Here is a 22,825-nt window from a genome sequence, read left to right as displayed (position 1 = left end):
GCAATTCGATTGGCCCGGGGTCTGTTGTTCGAGGGGGCACTGTCCAGTCCCCCCCGACCGAGTTTTGGCTGGTGGCAGTGGATACTACTTTTTATATTCGACTGCGAATATATTCCTATGGGATTTTCCCATTGTTCGAGGCTACCACTTTTTAAAATAGCCTCGAACATACCGCCGGTTTATTAAATTAATATAAATTCACCGGTTGGTATTTTTTGCCGAAACTTGGTTCCAAAATGGTGTTTGTGTTCGCTTCTGTGACTCCAACCCAAGTCGAGCCCTTTGTTCCACTTTTTGGCGGGCTTCTCCACAGAAGCCTCCAAAAGTGGTGCCACTCGGTCTGGGTACCACAGGGGGTGTGGGAGGGGGTTTAGGCACCCTGGACTGAGTTGCCTCGGCAACTTGAGTCGCACTCTTGTGTGATTGGACCAAGTGGTGAGCCGTACGGCTCACCACTTAGCATGTTTGAGTGACAGCTAGGCTGAATGAATGGGGGTTTTCTGCATAAAAGCAGGGCTTTGGGGACTGGAACTTCAGAAGTCGCCACAGGACCTAAAGAATCCGAGGAGGGAGAAGCCGAGCCGACCTGCAACGACGACACCACCGGTGGAACCCTGCTGAACCATCTCACCACTTTTCCTGACGACAGAGGAGATCTCCAGTCCGGAGAGTCTTCTTCCTTTGACTGGTGGGGATAACGAGTTTGCCCGTCTTTTCGCCTTCCTGGACCATCTCGTAGCCGCCTTGCCCGTGCCAAGCACCCCGGCAACCGAATACCACGGTTTATCACTACCGCGAAGAAAAGGGTGGTACCTTGTAACCGGGAAACTCAGCGGCTGGTTTCTTCCCTGGCAGTGCAACGACCTTCAGCTTTCCTCCACGTCGAGACCTCCTCTTCCTCTGGACGAAACACCGACTTGCACCCGCTGCCAGGAACAACTGCCCCGCTGGAGCGTTCTTCTCACTTTCAGGTACTGTGTCCCGCCTGGCTTCCCTGGCGACATATAATTTGGGGTGACAGTAAATCCTCGACTTTCTAACCTGGGTTAGCCTGTGACCTGTTAACTAACTTTTCCTGACTTGATCTCAATCTTTTTGTGAACTATTTACAAAGACTCTTTGGGCATAACCCCAGTGTGTGATCCTGGACACATTTAGCTTGCTCTCTTCAAGAGTGGGCCTGGCATTTGAACTTCCTTGCTCTCCAGACTTTGCCTAACTTGCCACACTGTGGTTCTTTGAAAAGTATTGAAATTTGTGTGCTTTCATAACTCTGCCTTTTCCCCTCCCTTTTTAATAACTTATTAGAGTGCCATCTTATGTTAAGCGCTCAACTCGGTCTGAAAATAAGTGGTGTTTCTCATCAAGACTTGTCTAATAAGTAATTAGGGTTGTATATATAGAATAGTGACTGTGTTAAATTTATTTACCTCTCTTTGTGCTAGTGTAATTTACAAGTGTGTCTTTAAATAAATAATTATATACTTTTACACCAAAGCTCTGGTCAGTGTTTGCTTGGCCTACTGTATCTCTGTACCTATTGTGTATACTCTATATACTGCCAAACTCATCTTGAGAGAAGTCTGACTGCTCAGCCACAGCTACCAGGTAAATCTGGGTGGTACAAACTGCTACCAATTGGGTTTACTGCCAACCACCTGTAGTCCTAGATCTTTTGCAGTGGTCCCCAAGGGAACTGCACAGGATTCTGCCTAACAGCATAACATTGAAAATTGGAGCAGAAAGAAGCGATACAGTGGGCAAGAGGTGCCAGGTATTGGTTGAAGAGCCAGGGAGAGAGTCTGGAGCCCTGGGGAACACCACAAGTAGAACGAGAGAAATAGAAGAGAGGAAAGACGCTAGTTGGACCAGAGAGCTCTCGTGTGGCTGAACGCCACTTGTCCTTCTAATAAGTTGAACGCCAACCACTGGGGTTTGCGTAACTAGTTAGCAAGGAGGAGTCTCGTTCGTTATTGGAATTAACCAGATAAATCGCTCCAACTAAGAACGGCCATGCACCACCACCCACAGAATCGAGAAAGAGCCATCTATTTTGGTTTAAAGAATGCAACTACCACATTCCAGAGAATGGTTAACCATGTTCTGAACAGGTTTGAGAACTTCTGCATGGCATACTTGGATGACAGTGTTCAGCGCTACCTGGGAAGAACGTCTTGACCACCTGTGACATGTGTTGCAGGCCCTTCAGCAGGCCAACCGGTCCTTCAAAGCAAGTAAGTGCCGAGCTGGTCATAGTAAAGTGGTCTACCTTGGTCATGAAGTAGGAGACGGGGAGATCAAGCCCTTGCCCAGCTGTACAAGACTGGGCCACTCCGACTACTCAAACTCAAGTAAGAGCCTTGTTAGGACTTACTGGGTATTACAGGAACTTCATTGCGAACTATGGGAGCACAGCTTCTCCTCTGAATACCATTTCCTCTCTCAAGTACCCTAAAAAGGTCAAATGGAGCCTTCCAGAGGCTGGAAGATGCCATCTGTGAAGCTCCAGTGCTGAGAGCTCCAGATTACACTCAGGCCTTCCTAATCCACACTGATGCTTCAAACACAAGAATGGGAGCAGTCTTGAGCCAATTTGATAGCAAAGGCAGGGAGCACCACAGCTGCTTTATAAGTAGAAAATTAAAAGATAGGGAAACAAGGTGAGCATCCATTGAACATGAATGTTTTTCTCTTGTGTAGGCCCTGAGGACATTCAGACCATACCTTTATGGAACTACTTTCAAGATTCAAACTGACCACCGACCCTGAAGGTGGCTGATGCAGATGAAAGGAGAAAACCAAACTTTGACTTCACTATTGAGCACAGGTCAGGTACCAAACTTAAGAATGCTGAAGGTCTAACCAGATTGTATGACTGACTGGATCAAGAGAGCCATCCAGGAGTGGATTACATCCTCCTGTCCCTAGTCTGGGAGGTGGGGAGGGGGGGGGGGAGACAAGTGTTAGGGCGATTGATCATTATTATGCTTCATCCCCTCTCCTAGCGAGACACCCAGCACCTTTTTCCCGACTTCTTTTCTTTCAATCCTAAATGGATGGAGCCTTTTTCCACTCATTCATTCTTTTAGGCTGTGTCTTTTTGGAACTCTATTCTATGTATTCTTCCTATACTATGGAGTCTGTCTGCTCCATAGCTCTTAAAGGCATCCGTGTTTTACTATAGCAGCACACAGTTCCTTACGGGCAGTGTTGCTGTGCCCTGCAGGGCCCTCCTTGAAGATTATTTTTAATATTCCCAAGTAAGATACAGATCTTAGGGATAGAGCGATACTTAGTATCTCTCACAAAAACCTATAGTCTGAGAGATTAGTATCCCCCCTGCTCTCTGCTCCAGTGACTTCATAGTCACAGACAATCACCTAGTTATGGCTGGAGACAGTGGACGTGTTCTACCAACTATTGTGTATTTTCTGGTACCGCAGGCTATGTCCATAGCCTCAGTGGTGCACAATAAGGTTACATAAGTACCAACTTGGGGCCCTCCTTTTTTCGCCATTACTAGCGTGGTTGTTCTTTGTCAGACCTTTTTCAACCATTCTGGGAGGGGAGGCCTCTGTATGTTTGTTTTATTCATTTGTAATGCGCACCAAACCCGAAGGTAACAGGGCGCAGCAGTACAGGATATGCAAAACATCAAGTTACATGGTTACAGATAATAAAATACGGATAATGATATACAGGCAATAGCAGTTACACAAAGCAGGCATCAAATGTAAAGATGAGGATAGGGGTTATGTACAAACAGGGTAGGAGGAACTGGTATGAGATAGTGAGCAGCTAGTTGTTAGAAGACTTCAGAAGGTTAATATAGCTGGATCTAAATCGGAGGTAGGATTGCTCGATGCGTAGAGGGTGTGGCAATGAATTCCAAATTTGTGCCACTCGGACAGGGAAGCTGGCGCCACCAGCCTTGGTTAGTTTGAATCTAGGAATGATGAGGCTATTGGCATTAGGGATTCTTGAGGGTCTGGTAGAGCTTCTCTTTAGGAATCTATTTGTAAGATATGAGGGTGCAGCATTATTTATAGCTTTGTGAGTGAGTGAAGCAGCTTTTAAAATAATTTTGTTTTGGGTAGACAGCCAATTGTTTTTGCGCCTTATCTTTGATACATGTGATCTTTTAGATATGCCGAGAGCTGCTCTCAAAGCATTATTTTGTAAGATTTGGATTCTATGGGGGATAGATTTGCTAGCACCAATGTATAAGGCATTGCAATAGTCGAGCCTTGACAATATAAGTGCTCCGGCTAGGATAATGCAATTATCATCTGAGATAAATTGTTTACCAGCTCTAATGAGCTTACATATGTTGGCTGTAGCTGATGCTAGGGAGTTCACCTGTTTGTTGAAGGAAAGGGTTGCATCCAGATAAAAACCAAGCGTTTTCACCTCCTTGATCATATTCCCATCAATCACGAAAGAAGAGAAGTCTTGGCCTAGTTTCTTGAGATTGGAGTGGGTGCCCAGGATGATTTATCATCATTCAGGCATAGACCATGGGTTGTCATCCATGCCTGGATGATGAGATACACCCTATTTACCAAGGCCAAATCCTTGTTGTAATCCTCTGAAAGTGGGAGGAGAATCTGAGTATCATCTGCATAGTTGGTGTAGGAGATACTGAGACGGTCCAGATCATCAAAAAGGGGCTTGGTAAATATGTTGTATAGAGTGAGGGATATGCAGGATCCCTGGGGAACTCCGCACAGAATGGGGATCGGGTGTGCCGCAGCTGACGGAGAGAATACCCTCATTGTCCTATCGCTGAGGAAGGATTCAATCCAAGTTATAGCTTCTTTGGAAAAGTGAGCCGCTGAGTTAAGGTGGCTGCAAAGGACCTCGTGGTCAATGAGATCGAATGCAGCCGAAAGATCCAATAGTAAGAGGAGGGCTGTTTTACCTTTATCTCGTAACTCATCTATTTGCGCCTTCAAATCGATGAGGGCCGTCTCAGTGCCATGTTGGGGGGATGGAAACCTGATTGATGTGCTCCCGAAAGTTTATGTTGTTCTAGGAATTTTTGAATTTGTATGTAGGCGATCTTATCCAGGATTTTTAACAGGAATGGGACTGTCGTGATTGGGCGGTAGTCAGTGGGGATGAGGGGGTCTAGATTTTGTTTTTTAAGCAGAGGGAGAACCCAGGATTGTTTCAAATTGGTCGGCACAGAACCTGAGGCGAATGAAGCATTGACAAGTTTGGATATGAAGAGGGGGAGTTTTCTGGCAGCATCTTTTTTTTTTTAAATAGACATTTTATTCATTATTAATCAATAAAAAAGAAAAGGGTAACAATTGAACAATAGACATCGGAATTGACACAATCTTATGATGGCACAGCTTCATTATAGTGATAAAGTGGCTATAAAAAGAAGGAATTTAGTATGCAACTCATTCACAGCAATGTTTGGATGAGAAGTCGGTGGTGGGGGGAGATATTTCCTTGCTGGAGCGGGCCGTTTCCATGTGCAATTCAGTTCAGCCAGCGGACGCTGGGCGGTTTTAGTGTGAGAGCCGGGTAGCGGTCTGCATTGTCCATGAATGGGGCCCAGGTGTTTTGGAAGGGATTGAGGAAGGGATTGAGGTTGCCCAGGCGGAGTGCAGTGACTCTTTCCGCTATGACAATGTCCCAGCATTTAGCCCACCATAGCGGGATAGAGGGACCCTCGTGGTGCTTCCAGAGACAGGCAAGGGCTATCTTGGCCACTAATAGCAGATGTGTGCACAGGCGGGCTGCGTTCCCGACAGCGGCAGGACCCCTCCCCGAGTCTCCCAATAAAATTTTTCCAGGGTCCCATGGGATATTGAGGCCTGTGATTGCTCGGACATGCTTCAAAACCCCCTTCCAATAGTGCGCCGCCTTAGGGCAGTCCCATAGGAGGTGGAAAAGCGATCCCTCTTGCGCTCAGCCCCTCCAACAGTTCAGTGAGGGCCTCACGCCAGCTTTATGCAGTTGGGCTGGTGTAATATAGTACCTGAAGCATACTTTATATCCCCCTTCCCTATTAGTAACACATTGAGTGCTCCTGTGGAGTCTTGTCCAAATTGTGTCCCAAGCTTCTGGCTCCAGGGAGCGCCCCAGGTCCCTTTGCCAATTCAGCATGTATCTTTCCTTCACTTTTGGGCTGGATTTCTCCAAGAGTTTGTAGAGGGTGGAGATCTCGCCCCTCGGAGGGGATGATGTCAGTGATAGTTCGAGGGCTGTTAGGTCCCTGGAGCCACTCTCTCCGACGGTGCGTTGTGAGATCCAGTGACGGATCTGTGTATAGCGGAATCGTTCCTCCTCTGTGATGTTGAACCTCGCCTTGCAGTCCTCAAAAGAAAGCGGCTGGCCTTCTTTTACAAAATCTGAGATTCTATGAAGGCCGCCCTCTGGCCATTTGGCAAAGCTGCGGATGCAGAGGCCGGGGGAGAAACCCGGGTTGCCCCAGATTGGGGTCAGTGGGCCCAGTGAGCTTTTGATTCCCCACTTCCTGTTCGCGGCTCTCCAACTGTCCACTGTGTTGCAAGTTGCTGGAAGCGGACTCAGTGCGGGCGGGGCTTTCCGGGGCTGGATGTGTGGGAAGTCAGGCAGGGGGGACTTGCACCGTGGACCGCCCATCCTGGCTGCAATTGGAAGAAGCATGGTGTGAGTCCATGCGAAGGCATGCGCGAGTTGAGCCGCGCACCAGTATCTAGAGGTATCTGGGACCCCCCAATCCACCCAGCTGCCGGCCGCGGGTCATCATTTTTCTTGAGATCCGGGGTCTTTTCCCCCCAGACGAATTTCATGTCACGCTGCAAGGAGGCGAGGTCCGCTTCAGAAATATGAGTTGGGAGCGCATGGCAATGGTATATCACTCTGGGGAGTAAGTTCATTTTTACCGCCGCAGCCCGGCCCAGCCATGAGATCTCCTGTTTATTCCATCGTTTCAGGTCTGTGCGGAGCGTTTTAAATAACCGTGGGAAGTTATGTTTGTAGATCAATGTGCTAGATTTGGGGATTTGAACTCCTGGATACTCCAGTGTGGCATTAGCCCATGGGATTGGCAGGTTGGGACACAGGGTGTTTCCCTGTCGCCTTGGGAGGTTGAACTGGAGGACAGAGGACTCACCATAGTTCACCATGAACCCAGAGCTTGCCCCGAATGCTTCTAGTACTTCGAGTATAGGCTGCAGTGAACTGACCGGATCAGTGATAGTTAAAAGTACATCATCGGCATAGAGCGCCACTTTGTGTTCAGTCCCACCCACTGTGACTCCTTTGATGTTTGGGTTAAGGCGGATTCTCGCGGCGAACGGCTCCATCGACAGGGCGAACACCAAGGGCGACAACGGGCACCCCCGACGGGTCCCTCTGGATATAGGGATGTGTGCCAATTTCCTCCCATTGACTCGGAGTTGCGTTGATGGGTGTGCGTAGTTTGCCATTATCCAAGTTATAAAGTTGTAGCCTAAGCCCATGCGGGAAAGAGTGTACCGGATGTAGTCCCAGTTTACTAGATGAAACGCCTTATGTGCGTCGATGGAGATTACTAGGAGCGGAGTTTTCATTCTGTTCGCAGACTCGATGTTAAGTGTGCGCTTAACATTATCATGTGTCCCTCTGCCCGGGATAAAGCCTGTTTGATCTTTGTGAATTAACTCGGGGAGAATCCTACCTAGTCTAGCCGCTAGCACATTAGAATAGATTTTCCCATCAGTATTCATCAGGGCAATTGGCCTTTATGGGGTCGCTTGTTCGGGGTCCTTCCCCGGCTTTTGAAGTAAGATGGTAGTTCATTTGGCCATGGAGTGTGTTACCTTTTTGGTGGATAGGAAAGAATTAAATAGCAGTGATAGTTGTGGGGTAAGGATGTGAACGAATGACTTATAAAACTTAGGCGTTAGCCCATCTGGGCCTGGGGCGGCGTTCTTGAGTGATTTGATGGCGTCTAGGATTTCTTCTGCGGAGATCGGAGCTTCCAGGGAGTCTAGGGGGGAAGAAACAACTGGGGTGTGAAATGATTCTAGATAGCGCTGCTGTTGGCCTCTATCCTCTTGAGATGTGGGTGGCCCTTGCATGACCGCTTTGTGGCGGTCCAGCAGGGTTTCGATTATATCTGGGGTGGTGAATTTACTTACCCCTTCTGGCCCTCTGAGGCTTGTGATGTTGTTTCTGATGTGAGTCTTTCGCAATTTATAAGCTAGTAGCCGATTCGCCTTATTGCTTTTATGGTAATAGAATTGTTTTGTATATGCCAGAGCCTTCACGGTGCGATCGGCCCAGTGCATCTCTAGCGCCCTTCTAGCCTTTTTTAGCTCCCTGTCCGCCCTTCTGGAGTATTGGGTCTTTAGCTCTTTTTCTAGGGAGGAGACTTTAGAGTCTCCAAGATTCGCACACAAGCTCTGGACTCCAAACAGTTCAGAGGCTGCGCTGATAAATACCCCTCTTATGACTGGCTTCATGGCCTCCCATAACAGCCCAATTGGGGTTTCGGGGTTCTGGTTTTCCTTGAAGTAGTTGATCAAGGTGTCTTCCACCTCACCCCTGATCAACTGATCTAAAAGCAAGGTGTCATTGAGCGTCCAGAATCTGGGAGGGGGGTCAGGGCCCCCCCGGATAGAGAGGTCTGCCGAGACGGGTGCATGGTCAGACACCATCCTTGTTCGGATTTCGATGTTGCTAAAGCATGGGAATAAGGTGCTAGAGGCAGTAAACTATCAATTCGGGAGTGACCTCCGTGTGCATTTGAGAAAAACGTGTAGTCGCGGGTATCAGCATTGGCTACACTCCATATATCGACCGTGCCCGACTCTTTTAGGAATCTGGCAAAAGCTAGGGCTCGGGAAATATGAGGGTTGGATGTGGGTAGGGACTTGTCCTTTATGGGGTCTGGGACTATGTTAAAGTCCCCCCCGATAAAGGGATACCCCGAGGTGAAGGATAAAAGCGGTGGGAGTAGCTCTGCTATGAATTTGTCCTGATTTGCATTCGGGGCGTAAATCCCTGCGATTGTGATTGGTTGTTCTGCAATATGTCCCCGGATGAGGAGGTATCTGCCCGATGGGTCCTTTTTAACTGTGGGGTTGGACAGAGGAAATTTGTTGCTTAATAGGACCGTCACCCCCCCGCTTTTTCTCGCCACTAGAAGCGAAGAAGCCCTGTTTAGAGCGCTTGAATTTGATTTGATGCTCATCGGCTGGCAAGAAATGAGTTTCCTCGAGGATTACTATATCCCCATTTAGTGCCGACAACCTGTTCTCCACCGATTTGTGCTTCCTGGGGGAGTTAAGACCTTGGACATTCCAGGTCAGGATACGGACCTCCCTAGCGTTATCCGGGCCTATTGATTCTGGGAGCGCGGCTTGTGTTGTGCAGGTAGACTGTATAAGGGCTGCGAGGCCTTGGAATCTTCCCATGTGTGCGTGAGCTTGTGCTGCAATTACCGATGTCTACGAATAAAACTGTAACCGTTAACTAGGGCTCCTGGGGAGTTGAACAGTTCCTCGGGCCCAGAACTACCGCCCCCCCCCCAAAACTGTGAGAATGAGACCATAAAGCTAATTCATGGGGTTACTGGCTGACCCCGTCGTCGGAAGTTGCACCCCGCCAGGGAGGAAAGAGTAGCTACCGGGACGCGGAGTAACGGGTTCAGGGGCCGTGTAGAAAATATGGACCTGGGACTATGCGCTTAATTGTCTGCCTATAGGTGTCCCCCTGGGTGCTAGGTGTTATCCCAATCCCTCCCGAGTAAGGTGGGGAGAACTGGAGAGCTGATGGAGATTGCATGATACAGGGGATCTCCGAGTGGAGTATGACACCAACCTGACAAACTGGCTTCCGGCGGGAAGATGAGGACCGCCAATCAGTCCGGATTATGCTGCTTCCGGGGGCCCCGAGGCCTGCGACGCCGGCCGGCATGTGACCAGCGATTGGATGTTGGCGAGCCGGGTTGAGATTGAGAGCGGGTGGCATGATCAGAGTCCTTGTCTACGGATCTTATTCCCAGGAATTGACCCGCCTCCTTAGGGTTCCGGATTTGCCTGCGTGAACCTTCCCACCCAAAGCACAGGGTTGTGGGGTGACCCCACCAGTTTTGTATTTTTCTTTCTTGCAGCCACTGTTAGGTTACGAAGGGCTCTCCTTTTATGGAGGGTTATGCTCGCAAGGTCTTGAAATAGCGCAATGTTAGCCCCTCTGAAGGTGATTTGCTTCGAGGACCTGGCCTCTCTCATTCTCCTCCTTGACCCTGAAAAAGTGAATCCGGGCGAGGACGTCTGGAGGGGAGGATGAAGCTTGCCTTGGCGCGGTGCGGTGGACTCTCAACTTCTAGCTGGGCGCTGTCGGGGAGAGTTATTATGAACCTAAACAGGTCTTTGACAAAGCTCTCGAGTTCTGCGTTGGTGATTGAGGTGGGGATTCCGCGGATGCGGATATTATTGCGCCGGGAGCGGTTCTCGCTGTCCTCCTGCTTGGATTCGAGTGCGTCGCATCTGGCTTCCAGGGTTGCTATTCTGCTTAAGCCGCAACTCGAATGTGTTGTCACACAGGCCGTTCTCCACCTCCTCTGTGCGCTTTTCCACTTCCTCCACACTTCTGTCCAGACAGGTGATCTTTTTAGTGACCTCCTCTGTGCCCTTTTGGATCTCTTTGGTAAGGGCTACTACAAGGTCTTTTAAGTCTGTTTTGGTGGCGAAATGCTCAGCCTGCGATTGCTCCAATGAGGGGATGACACCGGGTATCACGGTTGTGGTGGGGTCGGCTTTGCCTGCCTTATTCTGCCGGTGCTGGACATCATTGTCGCGATGTCTGCTTGTTTAGCTGATTTACTGCTCTTTGACATGATTCTACTGAGTGGCGGGATTGGAAGAGGACCTACTGGTGCTATACCGCCTGCTAATCACCACTGAGACTCCAGGCTGAGCCCTGCTGGTTGAGCCCTGCGCTGGGGGAGAATGGCAAGCTGCCCTATGCTGCTGAGCTGTCTGGACTGCTGCGAGCGCCAGGGATGAGCAAAGTGTGATTTTGTGGGCCACCCGGCGTCCTGTTGTTCTTTGCCGCGCTGGTAGACGGGACCTGGTTGGCTAGTCTCCGCAGCTGGGTTGAAAAATTGTTAGGTGGATCCAATGGGGCCTAGGCCCCCGGGTTGCCACTCTAGATGCTTGGACTTCGGGCTGGCAGATCCGGAGCAGAGCTGCAGAGCAGCGTATAGAGAGGGTTTAGATGGGAGTGGGGCTTTGTTTTACTTGCCGGAGGCGGAGATGGCCTGTCCAAGGGTGAGTGTAGCTATACAGGCACCAGCCCAAGGGAACTCCAGAGTGGGGCAGGGTGCGTAGTTGTTACTGCCCCTAGATTCGAGGGGCTTCTGCTGTTGGTCAATGCACTTGCAGGGGTGGGTGTTGCTTTGGGTGCTGGTGATCCCCCCTGGCGTGGATCTAAGATTGGGGCCCTCCAAATAAGCCCTGGCCCCAGCTTTGTACACCAAGTCCCCTGGAGAGGAGCGTGGAGGGCTCTTGGCTGAGCGGTTGAGTCCGGCTGGGGAGGAGTGACGGGGCCGCCTCGGGTACTGGGAGATCCTCCCACCGGAATCAATGCTAGGCTTCCAGAGTCTGTTCCCCCGGAGCAGCGTGTGGTGGGGTGCTGTCTATGCTTCTGGCTCGAAAGGATTGAGGCGAGCTGTAATAAGGCCCAGCACCCCTTACAGCGGAGGTGGGGGACACTGCGGGTGTAAGACGGGAGCCCTCCGGGCAGGATCCCACTCTCTCTCGGCTGTTTGCTGAGGCGGGTTACGCTGCGCACTCGGGCACTCTTACCGGAGCCGGAAGAGATGACAGACGGAGTTTGCGAGTGGGCCCCTGTTCTATGGTCTGGCGGGATGCCTCCGGGCTAGGGGCGCCGCACCTTCGAGTGAGCTCAGAGCCGTGGGCTGGATCCTACCACGCAGCTTCACTCCCGATCCGGCTGGATGACGCGGGGAGTCCTCTGCTTAGCAGCGACATGGTCAGGCTGGTGTGAGAGCTCCGGCCGCTGAGGCTCCTCCCGGTGTCCCGCATGGGGAGTGAACGCTGGTGTGGCCTGGCGGGGTCGGGTCTGAGGACTCCCCCCGGCCCTCGGGTCGCTAGATGTGCTGAATAGCGATAACGGAGGGATGCCCCTCCCCCACCGAAGCCTCGGTTATCACGGGCTCCCGATCGATATTTTGGACTTCTTCAGGTAGGTCCGACAGGAGCGAACACAGCTCTCATAGATTCCAGGCTACTCCAAACCGCTGCTAACCCCGCTCAACAGTGGCAGTGGGAATTCATGATGCTATAGAACCGAGGACCGGCTCGGCGGCAGCCCCCGTCCGCGGGGATTCTCTCCGACAACAGGGCCGTCCAGGAGCACTCAAGGAGCCATGCCACACGGTCGGCTCCCAGCCACGCCCCCCTCTGGCAGCATCTTTTATGAGTTGGGCTGGGCAGAGGTCTCCATGAAAGTTGGAGGGCTTGAGGGAAAGGATGACTTTCTCTACCTCCAGGATGGAAGTCTTGGCGAACCTAAATTGAACAGCTGAGTTTTGTTCCTTAGGCTGTGGGTTAGTATTGGCTTGGGGTGATCGATTAAATGAGGCTTTTTTTAATAGCTATTATCTTTTGGAGCAAAGGCCATTTTATTTGATATTGCTTGTTGTATCTCTGTGCACCACGTTTTATCTTTAGAGCATGTATCTGGGATGGGATTGGGTGACTAGTTCTCCTGGCCCAATCCGGGGGCAGTTAGGATCATGGTTTTCTGGAATCTTCAACCTCCTGATCATTTGAGGAATAACAGGGACTGGTGGGAACGCGTAAAGGAGTGGAAACTCCCAGTCCACTACGAACGCATCTCATAGAGCTCCTCTCGGGGGAAATTCCCTTGAACAGAACAGATCGCACTTCCTGTTGGTGCTTGTGGCAAAAAGATCCACCTGAGGGGTTCCCCAAAGGGCGAAGATCTCTTGAAGGACTTCCTGAGCTAGCTTCCATTCGTGGGAGACTGTGCTCTGCCTGCTCAGAGTGTCCGCTGTCAAGTTCTTCTCTCCGGCTAGGTGGACTGCCGATAGAGAGATTCCTTCTTGGATTGCCCAAACACAGAGCTGCATCGCCTCTCTGCACAGTGGCAGTGATCCTACGCCTCCTCTTTTGTTGAGGTAGTGCATGGCCACCGTGTTGTCCGTCATTATCAGGACATTTCCCCCCTGTACTGATGGCAGGAAAGCTTTCAGCGCTAGTCTGATCGCTCTCAGCTCTAACAGGTTGATGTGTAGTCTGGACTCCGATGGAGACCAACGACCGCTGATGGTCAAGTCGCTGGCATGGGCTCCCCACCCTGTGAGTGAGGCGTCTGTGACTACTGTTATCTCCGGCCATGGTTGCCAAAACAGTTCTCCTTTCAAGATGTTCTCTGGATAGGCCCACCATTGAAGGTCGCGGGCTACCTTGTCCGGAATCCGGAGGAGATCTGTCATTCTCCCTGAGAATTGCGACCACTGACTTCTCAGTGCCCACTGAAGAGATCTCATTCTCAGGCGAGTCTCTGGCACAAGGAAGATGCAGGATGCCATGAGGCCTAGCAACCTCAAAAAGTTGAAGGCTGGGAGACGTTGGGCATTTTGAAACTTGGTTACCATCTGTAGAATATCTTGAGCCCTCACCTCTGGTGGCAAGGCTTTTCCCAGGGAAGTGTCCAGGACCGCTCCAATGAACTGGAGTCTCTGTGATGGTGTCATCTGTGACTTCTTTAAATTGAGGGAGAAGCCCAGTCTGTGAAGGAAGTGGCAGACATAATCTAGCTGAGCCTGGGCCTGTTCCGAAGATACAGCCCTGATCAGCCAATCGTCCAGGTAGGGGTAGACGTGGATCCCTTCCCTCCTTAGACTCGCCGCCACTACCGACATCAGCTTGGTGAAGACCCTCTGGCGGAGGTCAGCCCAAATGGCAGAACTCGAAATTGATAATGAGAGTCGCCAATTGCGAACCTCAGGTATTTCCTGTGTTTGAGATGGATTGGCACATGGGAATAAGCATCCTGAAAGCCCAGAGATACCAGCCAGTCCTGGAGCTGGAGGGACTGAAGGATCTGAGAGAGAATTACCATCTTGAACTTGTCCTTCCTGAGGAACTTGTTCAATTCTCGTAAGTCCAGGATGGGTCTCAGTCCTCCATCCTTCTTTGGTATGAGAAAGTAGGGGGGAGTACCAGCCCTTGTTCCTGTCCGCTACAGGTACCGGCTCTATGGCACCTTTCTCTAGCAGGTCTATAATTTCCTGCAAGAGGAGCGGATCTGGAACTTTTAGAGAGCTGTTCCCGGTGGATGACACTGAGGAATGTGTAGAAAGGGTAGGCAGTAACCTTGGGCAACTGTCTCCAATGCCCAAGCATCTGACGTTATAGCCTGCCATTCCGTCAGATGGTGAGTTAACCTGCCCCCTACAGATGTATTGTGTGGGAAAGCCTCAGAGTGGTTTGGGGGCGGCTATGCAGACGCCGAGGGTAAAGAGGCACCTGCTGCTGCTGCGGTTTTAGTACTTTTGACCCGTCCACCTCGGGTGGATCTCCTTTGGCCTCTTTGAGCCGGCTGTCCTCTGCCTTTCCCGAATGCGGAATAGCAAAAGGACTTTCCTCTCCCAGAGGTTCCTGAGGGGCGAAAAGGAGTTTGGCGGATAGCAGCTCCTAAAGATTTTGCTGCTGCTTTACTTTTCCAGACTGTCATCAGCCTTTTTCCCGAATAATGAAGAGCCGTCAAAGGTCATATTCAAGTCTGGCCTGTACATCTGGAGCAAAGCCGACTTTCCCAACCACGCATGCCTGCGGATTGTTGTACTTGCCGCCATGGCCCTGCTGATACTGTCAGCAGAATCGATGCCAGTTTGAAGAGATTCGCACATGGCATCTTTGCCATCTTTAATAATGTTAAGGAAGGCTTCCTTTTCCTCTCCTTCGGGTATGCAGTCAGCCGCTGATGAAGCACACTCCCATAGCGTGTGACTGAACCTGGCGAGCGTACAGGTGGCGTTGATGGACTTCAACGCCATACTACAGGCAGAGAAGACTTTCTTCGCCATAGAGTCGTACCTCTTGTCATCTCTATCCTGTGGGACAGTAGGGTAAGCGGTCCTACTGCTAGATGAAGTTGCCGCTTGAACCACCAGGCTCTCTGGCGTCGGGTGTTTTGATAAGTATTCAGGGTCAGCAGCCGCTACCTTATACTTGGCTGACAATCTTTTATTGACCGCAGGGATAACTTCAGGAGTTTCCCAATTAGATGCAATTTTCCTTTGTAAGGCTGCATGGAAGGGGACCACCGGGTCCTCCTGTGGGCCTTTGTCTAATATATCTGTTAGGTCATCCAGTTGAAAAACAGGTGAAGGCGCAGACCAACCCATAAATTCAATAATTCTTGCCATCAGGGTTCTATAGGGTGTTTCGGCATGTTCCTCTGGGTCTGGCTTAACAAATTCCACTTCTGGGGAAGTGTCCAGCCCACTTGCCTTATGTAGTGACTCCTGTAGGTCCTTCAGCCTTCTTTCCTCAGAGGTGAAATCCTCTGAAATAGGCAGTGTGGTCCTCTGTAACCCAAATGTTTCCTGGTCAGAATCTTCCCCCTCTTCATAAATTGAAGATAGTCCAGGGTACTCTGACCTCTGAAATTGTGTAAAACCCATCTCTAAGGCAGAAGGAGCCAAACTTGTCGTTATTGGGCGAGAAAACGTTGATGTCGATGTAACAGGCTTCGAAGGCGCCGAGAACGGCGTCGAAAAAAACTGGAAGGGGTCTCGAAGAACTCGAGAGGATCGGGATCCTACTCGAGGGCATCGACGACTGTCTCGGCGTCGTGCCGGAGGCCCTTGGAATCACCGTTGGCCGTGGAGTGGCCTTGGTCCTCTCTTTCATCGGCATCGATGTCGGTGTCGACGATGGCGTCGAGTCGATCGACCGATGCGTCGAGGAACCCTTCGACAACAGCATCGATGGCGCCAATCCGTGCGTCGAAGGAATCTTCGACAACGAAGAAGGTGCCTTCTTACCCGATGACTCATGGCGCTCTCGGGTGGAATGTTTCGCCGGGTGCTGCGACTCGCAGCGTTTTGATTTTTTAGGGTTTTCACCCGGGGTATCACCCTCAGCTGTCTTCGAGGGGGTCGAGGCTGCGTTCTCAAAGACGCTTAACATTTTCTTTCTGAATTCCTCCCACTCAGCTTGAGAACTGTGTTTAGTGGGACAGGAGACCCTTTCTGGGGACACAGAAGACGACAAGGAAGGGGACCTTTGACGTCTCTTTTTTGTGTGCCTTGATCTCGACGAATGGTGGGAGCTACTTCGAGATCTAGAATGGGAATGTTTTCGACGGCGAGGAGACGAATGCCTTGACTCAGCCGACAAAACTTTCGAGGAGGTTTTGACTGACTTACCTCTCTCGAGCTTCCCCTTGCGCTCCTTCAAGGCTTTCGCCGTCATGGACATGCAGTCCTCACACTCCGAACAATGGTGCTCGGATCCCAAGCACCACAAGCAGATCCTGTGTGGATCCGTTATTGACATTTTTTTACCGCAGTCTCGACATTTCTTGAAGCCGGATCGCGGCGTCGTCGGTTCCGATGAAGAAGCCATCGAGAACAATAAGGTATATTCGAGTAGATATAGTTAGTTATCCTGACTGAACTGAGCAACGACGTTCTGAGGCCCCACGAAGCGCGGAAAAACGGAACTGAGCAACGGACGCAGAGCGTGGATATTTATGGGCATGATGACGTCGGCGCCGATACGGTGGCCGTCGAGGGACATCGACTCGGCGGACGTCAATGTGCAGCGCCCTCTACAGAAAACATTTCCGAGGCCAGCAAGCTGGAAACGCATTTTCAAAGATAAGGAATACGTCAGAGGACACAATCCCTTCGAAGTGTACTTACTTGTAACATAGTTGGTAACTTTAAACTCCGAGTGAATAGTTACAAAACGTTATTACTTACCTTAGCTATGTTCTGCCAGGCTGAAAAGTATATGTAGGATTTACTTACCTTGAATAAGCCTTGTGCCTTCTTAAATAAGTAATCTCAAGTCATGCTTTCCTTAGAAACGGTCTCGCCATTCTAACTGAAAGTAAACTGAAGATTAAGTTATTCACCTGTGAATTGGGTTCCCCTCTTCCCCAAAAGTAATGCTGTTGATTTCACTTTATTATTCCTGTTAGGATAATTGTATCAATTGGGTCTTGCTTCCCCTGACTTGCTGTTAGCCTGTACAGATTAGGACTGCTTAGGTTATGCTTACCTTTTAGGTGGCTGGTAGTTCCTTACAAAAGTACAGTTTTCACTTACCTCGAGTTAGCTGTCTGCCAATCTGAAATAAATTACAAAGTTCTTCCTTTTCTTAGTCAGAGTGTCACTGAACTAAAAAGGAGCTGTAAAGGTATATTACACAAAAGGGTTTACTTACCTTGAGTATAACAGAGTTATCCCAAAAGAAGTTATAGGTTTATACTGTTCCTCAAATAGGTTTGTCACTATTCGCAAAGGTATATTGTCCAGTTGACTTACTATACGATTTCTTGCTGAGCGTCACGGTACAACTATTAGGATCTACTACCCTTCAATTACTATATGTAATGTAAAAGTAATTTTTGCTGTGACTTCCCTAGAACTCCTGTTAGGTGTTCCAAAAAAGGTTATATCCTTTGGCCTGTGGTCCTTCAAGCATAGTGGTGTCTGTTTTTATAAAAGTGTTTATGACTGACTAGTACTTACCCTACTGCCTAACTTGGTCTAGATGTGTATTTATAAGACACCTTAATGTTTTATAATACTCCTGGTTGGTAGTGCTCCATTGTATCCTTGGTGTACTACAAGTTCAATGTACTTTCCTATAGCCCTCTCTCCCTTCTAAGCTAAGCCTGGCTGCTCTGTCTATGCTACCCTGAACTCAGGTGGTACAGCCTTAAACTAAGAGTGTTGTCTTGTACTGCTTCAGTTGAATGGTTTTACAGAAAAAAAACTGTCCTAGCACCTACAGTGGGGGAAAAGTTTTTAAAAAAACAAGAACGTATAGGCCTATAAGGCAAAACCAGCACCACAACTAGGAGTAAATGGTCCTAGCAACAATGTTTCAGCTACGTAGCCAGGTGTACTCTACTTAGGGGAGTTCAGAAAGTACTTCAAATTGTTTCCATAGGAAATAAAGGGCCTTGCTAAAGGTGTAGTCCTAGAGTCAGGCAAACAATTTGCATGTATGGGAATTAGATTTCCTGTGTCGGGAGGAGGCAACTACCTATCCCAATTTGTCAGGGGGACATCAGATAAGATGCACAGACTCAGGTTCCACCACTAAAAGTAAGACGCAGATAGCTATAGTCATTTTGGATCACCAAGTAAAAATATATAGGTGCATGCTAGTGCACCCCAAAATGTTTAAACGTTTTAACACCAACACCAGCCTAACAGTGTTTGGTTGCACCTTAAAAAGGAACAAATGCACTAAAAATAAAATAAAGGGGAAATGTGTTTGATTTTTGCATGCACCTCTCACGATAAGTGAGGTACTGATACTTAAAAAGGTTTACAAAGCAGCCCCCGCCCCCTCTGTACTGATAGTCATAAGTGACCAGTATCCCCAAAAGAAGTGGATAAAGCCAGGCAGTGAGGTTCTAGGATCAATCACAAACAATTTTCAGATATACCGGGGGACCCAATGAAGTAGGTGGAAAAGCTACAAAAAAAAAATATTGCCAAGCACCTCCCTCTATATGACCACCATATAACACAAGATCTAATCATTCAGTTTATACTGTAGGGTTGATAGTTCATTCGCAGGTCCTTTATTGTTGTAATATGTCATGTAATGCATTTTTCCTTCATCCAAGGACCAATTCACGAGACATTGATGAAATCTCACTGCACAAATGTGACGGTAAGCACACAAAGAAATCTCCTGGCCTACAGTATGGACAAAGAAATGTTTTGATGAACTGAATTTTGCACAGCAAGGTAAATAGGTGTGAAACAATCATTTAAGAACGACACAGAAAACGGGGAACAGTGAGTCAAGATAGAGTAGTAAGGAATCAGAGGGAAAAAGTGTGAGAGGTGAAAATGGATAAGTGACGAGTACAATAAATTAGCAGGAAGCACCAAGATTGAACACTATCAAGGAGGATTGTTCACGAGAGTAAACCCATTTCTGTGACTTACATGCTGTAGAACAGTTGGCTCTAGAATGTGTCTTCCATTTACATAGGTCTTGGCCTCCCCCAATGGAGTAATACTCACAGAGCCATCACAATTGCTGATAACACTATTACAAAAACAGAATAGAAATTAGTAACATGTTCAGACACAATTTGTAGGCATTTTGAGAAAATGAGAAAAGGGTAAACTGAAATTAAAATTCAAAAGAAATTTCTGCACTTGCAGGCATTTAAAAGGGAGAAATAGGCAAGAGACAACGTTAGAAGCAAGAAATATAAGCTAGTATTTAGTAAGCTATAAAACTAATCAATATGTAACTTAATGATATTTAGAAACCTTATTGATCTTCATTAACACGAAGTACACATGGAACAAAACGTTGCTTTTAATGCACCCCCTGAATTCTAAAGCATTTAGCATTGACATGTCAAATTCTGTATTGCATACTAACAAACATACACAGAATCCAAAGAATGACTTATTTATCAATTAAACCTAATCTTCAAAGCCTGTGCAAACAGAGAACGTTTGTACAGCTTACTTTATTTGCAGGACACTGTAGGGTGGGGTTGGTACACATTTTACTTCTAAGTAGGGGTACACACATTACCACTTAGCAGCACATGGTAGTGCTTGAGCAACAGCTCTACAAGTCGAAAGCCTGACCAGCTTTTGCATGCATCTTGAACTGTGACACCTTGGTATACACAAAGTCCCTTGGGCCTCCAGGCCTCCAGAAACAGCACCCAATGAGATGTTAACAAGTGGGCTAGTACTGTGAGTGGATCTATGTGCACCTCACAAATTCAAATGGTAGCAATAAAGAATTGTTATACTTAATTATAGCGACTATGTGGACGAATGCCAAAGAGAACTGCAAAAGGAGACCTACTACAAAACACTGGTCCAGGACCCTACGAAAGAACTACTCAAACTTATAGAATCTAAAGTGACGAAATCGAAGAAAAGGGGGTGGATAAGCCTACAAGAAAGCGATTTCCTAATCAACACAGATTCTTCTGTCCCTAGTTTTTACTGCATACCGAAAATCCATAAGACCCCGACTAAACCTTCGGGAAAACCTATAGTTGAGCCTTTATCAAAATTTGCTGATAATTATCTCAAGGGATATGTGAAAACCATGAAATAATATTTTAAGTATACGAAGGACGTAATCAAACAATTTGAGAACTTGGATTATGATAGAGATACTAACTATTTAATAGGACTTTATATAGTTTCACTATATACGAACATTCCGCAACAGGGACACTCAACACTGTGGAATAAGTACTATTGACAAGAACAGAATGATCCAGCACGACGGAGGCGTGGCTAACTAGCCATGAAATAGGACGTGCTTCGAGATGGGCTCCTGATGATCCGACTTTGTTTTGCTAAAAGTTGCCTTTTAAAACTGTAGCAAACGCCTGAAATTCAAAGATCAGGTGTCGGAAGCTGCATGCTGCGTGGAGCTCGAGGAAGAAGTCAATCGTGCCTATGGATTGCGAGATTCATGTATTTTATCTGATGCGGCTGTGTGGTCACTTTGTTGCCAAGATGGCGGCGAACAAGGAGAATGCCGGCAAAGACGGGAAACGAAACTGAAGCCCTGGGATTACACGAAGCTGCGGACGATTGCCTGGAGAGCAAGTTGTGTTTCCCTGAGAAGACCGTGATAAATTGGACACTCCTGGGCTGTAATGCGGTAGCGGCTGAAAAGTGTTGCAAGCTTGCAGCAAGAAGCTTTGAAATGAAAGGGGCTGACTTCGCCGCGTATATGAAACAGAACGCACGGACCACCAGCGGGTGATGCAACAGTAACCATTTCCCCTGCGCGGATGAGACGGCACTTCAGTGCTTTACAGATGAGCCCGCTTTCGGGATAAATCAAAGCGGCATGCGAACGCGGCACTCAGCCGCATGTAATACAGACAGTGCCTGCACACCCGAGACGCACGTTTACTGAAAGAAGCAGTTGTGTGTAATATGCTGTGAGGGCATCGGAAGGCGCTGAGGACAGCAGGAGCTGCGGGGCTCAGCAGGGCGTGAGCCACTGCAGCGGAATACAGGCTGCATTTGAGGAGCTGGTCTGAGAGGCTTCTGGGAAGCGCCACGCACCGTAATAGCCGTGGAGTTGCTGCCGGGTGACTATACCTGCGCCTGGCTTATTAGATATACATTAAAAACTGGTCAAGCAAAGCAATCTGCATGGTGTTGGGAATACACTATTACTGCAAACAGATGTGGATGCATCCGAAATTTTGTATGACAAAGGCCCAGAAAGCCTAGGATGCCAAGGGGGTACAACATTAATGTATTCCTCTAAGTGGCACTAGGAGACACAGGGAGCGGACAAAAAGGCAATAAAAGAAAAGTGCTTGCAACAGCCCAGAGGGGGCGCACAACCTGGCTTACTCCGCGGGCGCCTAAACAACTTGACTGTAGGAGGAGGTAACAATGGATGCTTGGCCCTACGAGTGGAGAGTGATACGTGGGAGGCTACAACCCACTTGAATGACAATTCTAAGTGCTATATTAAATGTGAGGCAGAAAGTAGAGATACAGATGGCTGATGAACTGTAGAAGTTACAATAACTGCACTGAGGTGGTGCCATACAAGGGTGAAGGGTTGCAATATGTCGGTGAAAGGACCAAGAGCTAAGACCAAGCAATCCACAATGGAGGTCTTCACGAAAACACAGAAGACCCCCACCCTCCCCCGACATCGGTGCAGAGCATGGTCGTGACTCCTGTGAAAGAAGCCCCAGAGGGTGATAAGCGCCAGATCCTGGAGGCTATAACGGAGTTCGGGCAGAGTTCAGTCTGCGGCAGTCCCTGGTGGAGTGTGGTGCGAGGAGCTGCAGCGACTGTGTCTTTCCGGGATCCAACCTATCCCTTTAAGGAAAAAGAAAGTCCAACTGACTATAAAAACCCATCTCGAGCGCGGAGCGCGCGCGGAGTTCGGGCAGAGTTCAGTCTGCGGCAGTCCCTGGTGGAGTGTGGTGCGAGGAGCTGCAGCGACTGTGTCTTTCCGGGATCCAACCTATCCCTTTAAGGAAAAAGAAAGTCCAACTGACTATAAAAACCCATCTCGAGCGCGGAGCGCGCGCGGAGTTCGGGCAGAGTTCAGTCTGCGGCAGTCCCTGGTGGAGTGTGGTGCGAGGAGCTGCAGCGACTGTGTCTTTCCGGGATCCAACCTATCCCTTTAAGGAAAAAGAAAGTCCAACTGACTATAAAAACCCATCTCGAGCGCGGAGCGCGCGCAGAGTTCGGGCAGAGTTCAGTCTGCGGCAGTCCGCGGCTGAACAGAGGCTAGCTGAGGTGGGCGGCTTGGCTGACGGCCACGAGACGGTAAGTGAAGCTAATTCACTAATCCCTTATTATTCTCTCGGATGGCTGAAACCGGCCCTCTGACGCGTGCAATGGTCAGGCAAACGCTTCTCCCCAGAGCAAGGTCCGAATACATAGCCACCGCTGCATCTGAGGCAGCTACTGAGAGCAATAGCTACTGTGGTGAAGCCGTGCTAAACCTTGCATCATTGGACCCGGTGGTAACTGCCGGAAATATCAGCCATAGCACTACTTCACCGCCTGTGAGTTCACTAGCCGGATATGACTGGGGGACCCAGTGCAAGCAGA

The 22,825-nt window shown here is 48.9% G+C and overlaps 1 protein-coding gene across 1 annotated transcript in view; it reads right to left on the bottom strand.

Annotated features, from left to right (window-relative positions):
• The window catches only part of KIF14 (kinesin family member 14), a 1,355,767-nt gene that overhangs the window by 768,025 nt on the left and 564,917 nt on the right, over positions 1 to 22,825 (bottom strand). Inside the window, exon 15 of the mRNA XM_069641230.1 lies at positions 19,187 to 19,289. Within this exon, the coding sequence (XP_069497331.1) occupies positions 19,187 to 19,289 (103 nt within the window). The remainder of the gene's footprint in view (positions 1 to 19,186; positions 19,290 to 22,825) is intronic.

The sequence above is a fragment of the Ambystoma mexicanum genome, chromosome 1q (assembly GCF_040938575.1).
Source record: "Ambystoma mexicanum isolate Mex_15411 chromosome 1q, UKY_AmexF1_1, whole genome shotgun sequence".
NCBI lineage: Eukaryota > Metazoa > Chordata > Amphibia > Caudata > Ambystomatidae > Ambystoma > Ambystoma mexicanum.
The sequence above is the reverse complement of the archived record's forward strand: the minus strand, read 5'-3'. Positions and strand labels throughout refer to the sequence as shown.